At 38.4% G+C, this 9,612-nt stretch overlaps 1 protein-coding gene across 3 annotated transcripts; it reads left to right on the top strand.

Annotated features, from left to right (window-relative positions):
• The first annotated feature begins 414 nt into the window (after window positions 1-414).
• On the top strand, window positions 415-4,067 carry LOC115722874 (magnesium transporter MRS2-2). 3 transcript variants are annotated; one of them, XM_061104168.1, is made up of 12 exons: window positions 418-550; window positions 711-1,005; window positions 1,112-1,141; window positions 1,411-1,564; window positions 1,705-1,826; window positions 1,947-2,021; window positions 2,532-2,762; window positions 2,845-2,889; window positions 3,260-3,304; window positions 3,388-3,417; window positions 3,515-3,634; window positions 3,716-4,067. In XM_061104168.1, the coding sequence occupies exons 2-12, from the start codon at window positions 751-753 to the stop codon at window positions 3,800-3,802; spliced, it is 1,194 nt and encodes a 397-aa protein (XP_060960151.1). In that variant the 5' UTR covers window positions 418-550; window positions 711-750; the 3' UTR covers window positions 3,803-4,067. The 3 variants fall into 3 exon arrangements, 1 of the variants encoding a protein (XP_060960151.1); XR_009684544.1 differs by lacking the exon at window positions 3,716-4,067 and having other exon boundaries at window positions 415-1,005; window positions 2,532-2,770; window positions 3,515-3,592; XR_004012865.2 differs by lacking the exons at window positions 3,515-3,634; window positions 3,716-4,067 and having other exon boundaries at window positions 415-1,005; window positions 2,834-2,889.
• Window positions 4,068-9,612: the final 5,545 nt, after the last annotated feature.

A 9,612-nucleotide genomic window follows, 5' to 3' on the forward strand; every position in this document is an offset into this window, starting at 1 on the left:
GAAATTTAATTAATTTTAAAATATTTTCATTATTATTTATTTTTTTTTTTGAAAATAAATATTTTCATTATTAAATAAGGCAAACATAAAGAATAATATAACTTATGATTCCTTATAAAGAAATGCAAAAGAAGAAATTCATTGAAACTGCACATAAAAGTACCCAACAACTCTATATTCGTTTCTGTAAAAATAATGGTAGATTTTTTTCTTTTTTTTTTAAATGTACAATAATCATAGACAATTGGTTAGTTTGTTTGGGAAAAAAAAATGAGAAGAAATATATAGAAAATTCCACGTGAATGATGACGTCATCCGTACAAATCACCGGAAAAAACGAACCTGCTTCTCTTTTGTGACGTGGCAGTACCCCATTCGTCAAAACCATACAATACTAAACATGACTCGCACAGGTCTTTCCCTTCCCCCCTATCGATTTCAATTCAGACCCCAAATCCAAAGCCCTAATCCCATTCCCTAATCGGCCTCGCCAGCTTTGAAACTCAAATCTAAACCGGCCGATTCGAATATAGTTGAATTCACTTTAAAAGTAAAACAATTTTTTAATTTTTAATTGATCTCAATTATTAAGCAAATATGTTATATTGAATCAATCAATTATTGTTTTGATACGGATGTGGTGGCAGAGTATATGATAATTGGAATCAAAGAATAGATTTTCATCTTTTAGGGATTTGATGTGAATTTAGGTTTGGGAATTGGGATTTTTCTTGGGTGATATGGTTAGAGATGGCTCGTGGGGACGGGTACGTGGTTCCGGCGGACCCGCAGGCCTTGGTTGTAGTGAAGAAGAAGAACCCGCAGTCGTCTCGGAGCTGGGCTTTGGTGGATTGCAGCGGCGAGTCCACTGTTCTCGATGTCGACAAGTACGCCATTATGCACCGAGTTCAGATTCACGCTCGTGATCTTCGTATACTTGACCCTTTGCTCTCTTACCCATCAACCATTCTTGGCCGTGAGAAGGCCATTGTTCTTAACTTGGAGGTGCTTTATTTCTATGTATTCGCTTTTTTGTAGTTTTATTCAATTTCAGTTCGTTTTGATTGGAAGTATATTGATTTTGGGTGTTTCTCTGATCTGCGTTTTTCAGCATATCAAAGCAATAATCACTGCTGAGGAGGTTGGTACTTCTTATGGCTGATTTAAGTAGAAAATTTAGCTTATTAATTATTAGTTTTCATTTATTTTCTTTTGTTTTTATACGATCTTTATATTCTTTCTACTATTAATATACAATATCATGTAACTGAAACTCTCTTCTTCTTCTTCTTCTTCTGTTTTTTTTCCCTTTGAATTGTAGAAAGAAAGTTAGGCTAGACTTAGATGCAATTAAGTGTGAATATGGTCCTTTTTCTTGCAGATGATGATTGTTATTTTATGATGGGATAGGTTTTGCTTCGAGATCCGTCTGATGAAAATGTTGTACCTGTTGTTGAAGAGCTTCAGAGGAGATTGCCTCTCGTGAATGCTATAGGTGATAATCAAAACGATGGGAGAGAGTATGGTGGTGGTAATCATGATATGGATGCTGGTGAAGAAGATGGTATGCCATATTATTTCAGTTAATAAGTTCAAGTCAAAGTTTGTTATTATTCGGGCTTTATAGTATATTCTAAATATAAAGCTAGACCTTCTCAGTTATGTTTTTATTTGGTTGATGTAAATTTAGATTCTGCTATGTAGAGTCTCCATTTGAATTTCGGGCCTTGGAGGTTGCTTTGGAAGCTATATGTAGTTTTCTTGCTGCACGCACAACAGAATTGGAGACAGCTGCTTATCCTGCTTTAGATGAGCTTACCTCTAAGGTTTATAGTTAATTATTTCATTTTTAAGTTTGAATTTTTACATCACTGTTCTTCTATCCATTTTTGCTATCTCATGATCCTATTCTTCTTTATCATTTACCTTCAAACAATTTCCCTCAGATTAGTAGTCGCAACTTGGATCGGGTTCGTAAACTGAAGAGTGCAATGACTAGGTTGACAGCTCGGGTTCAAAAGGTATGCCATGCCTGCTTCTTGTGGCTTCACATATTTTTAATAATACCTTTGTATTTACTAATTAATAAACTTAGATGTGTTCTTACTTGTGCTCTGCCATCCATGGTCATTATGAATCTCATTTTTATTTGATAAAAACATTTGATAAAGATAAATGAAAAATTACAAAGATGGATTAGCTGTCCAAACATGTGACAATTGAGCTAAGTGTACCAGACATGTGACAGCCTGTCGTATATGACGATTTATGTTTTTAAAGAAATTATATTTTTTCTCCAGTTTGTGTTATTCCTTACACATTCGTATTGAGCGAAGTGTCTTTTCTATAAATTTGAAAGCATACTGTTGAGATTAAGTAGGAGCAATAACAATATCATCAAGGACTTTGTTATTTGGTGGCAATCGTGATTGTTGGTAATAATTGCAAAAGCATCCATTAACTTGCTTCTTCACAGTTGCAAAGATAGATAAGGCATGTCACATAATCCAGTGTTTTTCTCGCAATTGCAGGTAAGGGATGAACTTGAACAACTACTTGACGATGATGATGATATGGCTGATCTTTACTTGTCTAGAAAGATAGTGGCTGGTGCATCTTCACCTATTAGTGGCTCAGGTCCTGCCAATTGGTATCCTACCTCTCCTACTATAGGCTCAAAGATATCAAGAGCTAGTAGAGCAAGTATTGCAACAATTCGTGGAGATGAAAATGATGTTGAGGAACTTGAAATGTTACTTGAGGTTGTAAGGTTGATTTGCGATTTATTTTATTTATGTTTTTTGTTCCACGACTTATTCTAAATTTGTAGTAGTAATCTTGCAGGCTTATTTTATGCAAATTGATGGGACATTGAACAAATTAACCACGGTTTGTGCTTTATGAACAATAAACTTTTATTCTTGTCCTGTATAATGAGTTCCATTGTCTCATAGATAAAGCATTTATTTTTTACCCAGAAATCATAGAATTGATAGTTTATGATTTGTACAGTGTTCCTACTGGACTAATCCATAACCAGGATGAAAATGATGGATGCATTGAGAAAAATCAACTTATACAGTTAGATTACGAGTCATTACACGCGTATCTGAACAGAGACATCATTTTTTATTTTTTTCAAGTTTGATGAATACTAGTTTCTGCTGTAGTTATCCTTCTGTATGTGATGTGGTAGTTGTTTTCAAGTTTGGATGTGCTACTGCTTTTGCTCAGTCTACTAAATGCTTACATTTTGCAGCTGCGAGAATATATCGATGATACAGAGGACTACATTAACATTCAGGTGAGAAACTTAGACAAATTTCCTGAAACAGACTGTAAATACATTTCCTATTTCTAATCAAACTTGTGTTTTGCCTTTTGCAGCTCGATAATCATAGAAATCAGCTTATTCAGGTTTTCTATTCTTCTCTGTAATAATGCTTGTTTTTATCAATGTGCTTGTTTAATATTATATTGTGTTTCATAAAATCTACATTTTATGTAAATGCAGTTAGAACTCCTCCTTAGTTCTGGAACTGTATGCTTGTCTATATATTCTCTTGTGGCTGGAATATTTGGCATGAATATTCCATACACGTGGAATGACAACCATGGATACATGTTCAAATGGGTATGCAACCTGTTTCTTTCTGCTACTACTTTCGGTTGCGAATTTTTCTTCATAATTGAACAAGCTTTCTGGTATCTGCAGGTTGTCATTGTGACAGGAATAGTTTGTGCCTTTATGTTCGTACTAATAATTTCGTATGCTCGGCACAAAGGTTTGGTTGGATCCTGAATTTAGTTGAACACCATAGGTGTTCCCTCCGACTCGAACAATAAGTAGTTTGGCTTCCTTATATTGGAGATGGAATATTTCAGCTGATTTTATCTCAATGATATAAAGCTGGTTTACATAAAATTGTCAAACAAACCTGATTTCTCTCAGGATTGCTTTTAATACAACATAAAAAAACAGTTTACAGAATTATAGCAATTTCATTTTTCAGTTACTTCTTTGTCAATTTAATACTTTTCCCCCCTAAATATTAAGATTTTGTATACATCGTTTGGCTTCTGTAGTGATTTACTGTTCTATTTAAAAGAATTTAAGGATGAAAAGTGACATTTACAACAGTAAATAAAACGACATCTCATTCCTCAAATTTGTTAAATCAACGGTTCCATCAATAAACAAAAATAAAAATAAAAAATAAAAATAATAAATCGAACAAAATTGTGATGACTAGTTTAAGTTGAGGGAGCATACTTTTCTTACTTTTTTTTTTTTTAAGAATGGAGGAGAGGTAGTTTGTTTTCTATAGTGATTTGAATCCTTCACCATTATCTTAGAGCAGTGCTATTAAGTACTAATACTAGTACTGTTTAGTACCATTTAAAGGTGATATATTACAATTAGTAATAATATTCTATAAATAAATTGAAAAAATTACATAATATTATTGATGCGGCGTCAAGTGGTCTAAGAAGATCGTAAAAATATAGAGGACTGCAATGAATTAATTTTGACTAATAAAACTGCAATAAATAAATTGGACACTAGAGATTTATAGTAGTTCACCTCCCATATCGTGACGGTAATGGAGTTACGTCTACTTTTATTTTTATTGATTAGATCCGACACACCAGAGTTATATTCTCAAGAGTGTGTGGATAAAAATACAACAAAGAATTTCTAAGTAAAATCTTAATCGAGACTTATGAATATAGAACTCATGGGAGACTCAACATTCATAAATCTTATCAAAGTTGGTGGTTGTAAGGTTCTTGGGAATAATAAACCAATAAAGTAGAAAATTAAAGGGGTGTATATCAATATTGTTTGAGGTCTTGGTGTCGACTGAGTATGATTGACTCAATGAAAAAGATGAAGGAATATGTATGATGTTCTTGGCTACAGTCAAGTAGGTCCGAAAGAGAAGGTTCAGCCCGAAGAACCCTACTTCAACCTCTTACTCTCATTATATAGGCTGTAGGGTTTGTTAGTGATCCTCCACATGTCGAGGTGTCTCACTAACAAATCTCGTATATCATCTTTTTTAATGAATGAAAAATTACAAAAAAGTAAATATCTATAAAAATTTCCTTGTTTCTAGGCCAAAATTTCACAAACATTGAGAAAATAGTTACTTTTGGTTGAGGATGCGCCAATATTTGAAATGGAGTGACAATGAATGTCACCTCTCAGCTTGGAATTCATGATATTGGTGACAAGTGCTGAAAATATGTGTTTTGGAGTGTCAATGTTCGCATATCATGCCACATGGACTGTGGTAGTGTCCTCCAACACCTGTCACTTAACTACATTACTTAATTCCCGAATAAAATATACCAGTCTATCTTGTGAGCCAATTTTGGACCCGATAACTTCAGAATTGGGCTAGAACTGTGAGACACGCTTAGATCTGTCTTCAAATTATCTTTCAAATTCAAGTTGAACCATGTCATTTGAATAAAACTTGAGAGAGTTATGCCAATTTTATTGAAGGCAGTTTATGTTGTCTTATACCAGTTACGAGCACTGACATAGCGAAATGGCAGTGCTCGACCATGCATGTTCTCAGACCCCTCGGGGTGTGTTTTGACTTTTTTTTTAATGGTGAGTCATATTTTGAGGGTTCTGGGACCCCAAAACCTCATTTTGACGTCCGAAATCCTAACATGAGACCACTGGCACTAGTTGGGGCTGGAAAGTGTCAGTGGTCGGCCATGGCTTATGGGAGGCTATGGATGGTGTTTCTTGCTTATTTCAGTAATATGGATGATAAAAAACCACTTTCATCACATTGGTTCTTGGCTAATCGCTTAGGAGAGCACTGCCACTATTTTTGCCAAAACAAGTGGCAATGGTCGCATAGGAGACTTATGAAGCCTTGTGTGACTTTTCTCACTTGTATTTGATACATTGATGTTGGAAATAAAAATTGGCCAATGAAACTTCTTCCCATGTGTAGTGGTCGACCACTGCCACTAATTATACCAAAATTGTAGTAGTGGTCGGCTAAGTGGTTTTCACACCACTAGGTGGCTTCTTTCACTTAGTTTTGACATATTATTGGTGAAAATATATTCTTGGAAAAAAATGTCACTCCCCCTCTTCATGGATGACCACTACCATTCATTGTGCCACAAAGATGACAGTGGTCGGCTAGGGTCAGTCCTTGGTGGAAAATGGTTTATCTCACTTGTTTTGCACTCCTTGGTGTTGAGGAAACACATTTGGATAATTTGTTAACTCAAATTTTTAAGTCTCTTTATTTTGATGATTAACAAATATTTGATTGTTATTTGTTACTAATGATTTGTTGATTTTGTAGCACAATTAAAAGGTAAAATAAATTTTTCTAAGACAAAATTAACTCCAAAGGCAAAATGGTAATTTTACCAAAATTCTCAAAAGTAACCCGAAGTAGATTCAACAAGTATATCAACTACTTCACACTTGATAAGAGTAAAAGATTCATCAAAGGATCAAGAATTCAAGACCATATTCAAAAGAGGAATTCAAAAACTCAAAGTCAAAAGTCAACCTAAAAGTCAAAATCAAAGTCAAAGTCATCTCTCATGGAAAAGTCAACTTTGGATCATGTTGTGAAAAATTGTATATACGCAAGTGCACGTAGTCACAAACAAGTAATATAATGATAAGTAACGAGTATCGTCTCTACAAGGACTGTAAAAATAAAATTTCTATTGCAAAAGTTAATTACCAAGCAAAATGCCTTAGAACCAAAATGAAATGATTAATGATTCAACTAAATGAACAAGAAAATAAGTAAATTAACTCAAAAGTGGATGCAAGATGAAAATAAAAACGAGTTGTAAGTGTTGCCCCTAATTTTTCCCAATATACGTGGACAACCAGACAAGGACACGTGGATCAAGCAACTTATAATCCAAACTATTTGCTAAGTCTTTATGCAATGAAGCAGCATCCGGGACATATCTCCCGAAGAAGGCATATGGAACCCCATATGCTCCCGGAAGCCTAAGTAACGTTAAGGCATCTCCGCGGGGTGTCAGGTTCCCCCTGAGCAATCAAGTCGCATTTAATGCCGCATGGGAGGAAGCGTGTTGGGACTGCTACACGCAATAAAGTCTGACGACACAACCCCCAACCAGCAACTACAAAGTAATGATCATTTAAGTCTATCGACGGCTATACTGTGAAGAGTCACATCAGTCAAAAGACAATAAGGACATTCCACATAAAAGCCCTACAGCACCTACGGATTTGACCATGCATTACTCATGGTATATTCATTGGGAATGCCCAACTTTATGGACACTTACAGATACACTTGTACAATAGTTCTGGGGATCACTCCACCGAAAACACTATAAATACCCCCTCAAAGCTCATTAAATGGGCTGCATAAGAGCAAGAAGAGTAAATACTCACCAAGAACATTCTCTGTATTTATAAGGGTGAAACATCCACCAAATACATTCTCTGTATTAAATACATCCATAAATACGATAGACTCGTGGACTAAGGCTCATTAACGCTCCAACCACGTAAGAATCCTTCTCTGATTTTCTTACAGCTCTATAATCTTATAATATTTTATTGGTTGCCGAAAACCTCGGTCAACATTTTGGTGCTTTCATTGAGAGCTGAAGAAAGCCACTGCAATCATACACTTCGCTTCACAAAAATGGTGGAGACTAGAAGTACTCGTCAACCTCGCCCATTAGAAGATGCTCAGGATCCAAATGAGGAAGATGTAGCCTCAAGAGCAGCTGAGGGTTCTGAGGAAGAAGAAGGAATTCCCGATGATGACTACGAGGGAAACATCGATGAGTATGCCTACGACGAAGGTAGCTACTCAGAGTTGGTGCTTCTCAGGCAAAAAGCTATCGATCACGAAGCCGAGATCGAAGCCCAGAAAGCACAAAATCAAAAAATGCAAGAAGTGATGCTGGCCATGCAAAAGGCCATGGAGGCGGCTGGCATTCACATGCATCCCAAGGCAGTGACTGCTGGACTTGGCAAGGAACCAGAGGAATCCTCGCCTAGTACCCAACAGCAGAAGTCTAGGGAGCCTAGCCCCATAAGGTATCCTGCTGAAGGGAACCAAAATAAAAACCCTACTTCTACTCCAGGATGAAAGAAAAAGGCGCAGGATCCGCGAAAGGTCCGCTCAGATTTCCCTAAAGGGAAAGGTCCGCAGAGCGGCAAGCTCCAAAAAGGGAGTCTTGGCCCTCAGGATCGAGAGGACCGAAAAAGCGTTTCCGTGCACCAAGAGCACGGAGGTAGAGGAAGAAGAGGACAGAGGTGTCCTCCCGTTGATCTGAGAAATCAAATCAATGGGAACCAAGGTGACCTCCGGGATCACCTTGACCAAAAAAGATACGGGCCCGCAATCTCCACGGGTACGTTGAATGAAGGAATTATGGCAGAACTCGCCATACTTCGAAAAGACATTGCCCGAGTCTCCTGAAGGCAAAAAGGGGATGACTCCGACTCAGATTGCGAGGACCGGGAGCCATGTGCTAAGCACATCCTGGAGGCGGAGCTCCCCAAGAACTTTAAGATGCCCGAAATGGCAGCTTATATCAGGAACTCTGATCCAAGCGACCACTTGTCACGGTTCAACCGTGTCATGACGGTAATGAGAGTCAGCAATGACGCAAAATGTCTGTGCTTCCCACTTACTTTAAGTGGGTCCGCGGAGGAATGGTTCAAGAAACTGGAACCAGGATCCGTGGGCTGTTGAAACAAGTTACAGACCAATTCTTGGAGACAGTTTGTCGCCGCAAGAAAGGTCAACCTGGAGGTCAGTGCCTTGACTAACATCAAGCAACTGCCCACCGAGACCTTGAAAAACTATATAAAGAGGTTCAGAGAGGAGGCCTCAAAAACTAAGAAAGTTGATGACAGACAACAGCTTGCGCTTCTCCAGGCAGGCATCCGTACAGGGACTCCCTTCTGGAATGAACTACAACAAGAGGGGGCTGCTAGCCTTCAAGACTTCCAGAAGAGAGTCCAAAAATATATCAACCTTGAAGAAGCCCAAATAGTGGCCTATGGAGGATACTATCCCACCGGGATAGCAGGGTACATGCCCGGAGTACCGCCCTCGGGTACTGTCCCGACCGCGGCTCCACCGATAAGCGGCATACAGTTCTCTGCCACCCCCGGGTATAGTCAGGGCCAGGCTTTGGCGCCAGCATCATCCCATTTTGGAAACCCCTCAGGGATGAATGGACAAGCTCCCTCGCACTCCGCTCCGACCGCTAGCCTGGCAGGCCCTTCCCAGGGCTCGAGGAGTAAAAGATCCTCCAAAGGCAGCACCCGGACGGGGGAGAAGCGCCAGAAAAGGGGGAGGGGGTACACTCCCCAGTACCCCCAGTACACGGAGCTGACGGACTCCCAAGAGCGTGTGTACTTTGCTACTAGGCAAAATACGCACTACTGGAGACCGCACCCGTTGTACAAAGATAGCTCCCGGAGAGATCCGAGCAAAAGATGCGAGTACCACAACGACATTGGTCATAGCACCAACGAATACAAGAATCTCAAGGACGAGATTGAAAACTTGATCCGATTGGGCCACCTCTATGAGTGGACCAAGAATAGGCTGC

This window comes from Cannabis sativa, chromosome 9 (assembly GCF_029168945.1).
Source record: "Cannabis sativa cultivar Pink pepper isolate KNU-18-1 chromosome 9, ASM2916894v1, whole genome shotgun sequence".
NCBI lineage: Eukaryota > Viridiplantae > Streptophyta > Magnoliopsida > Rosales > Cannabaceae > Cannabis > Cannabis sativa.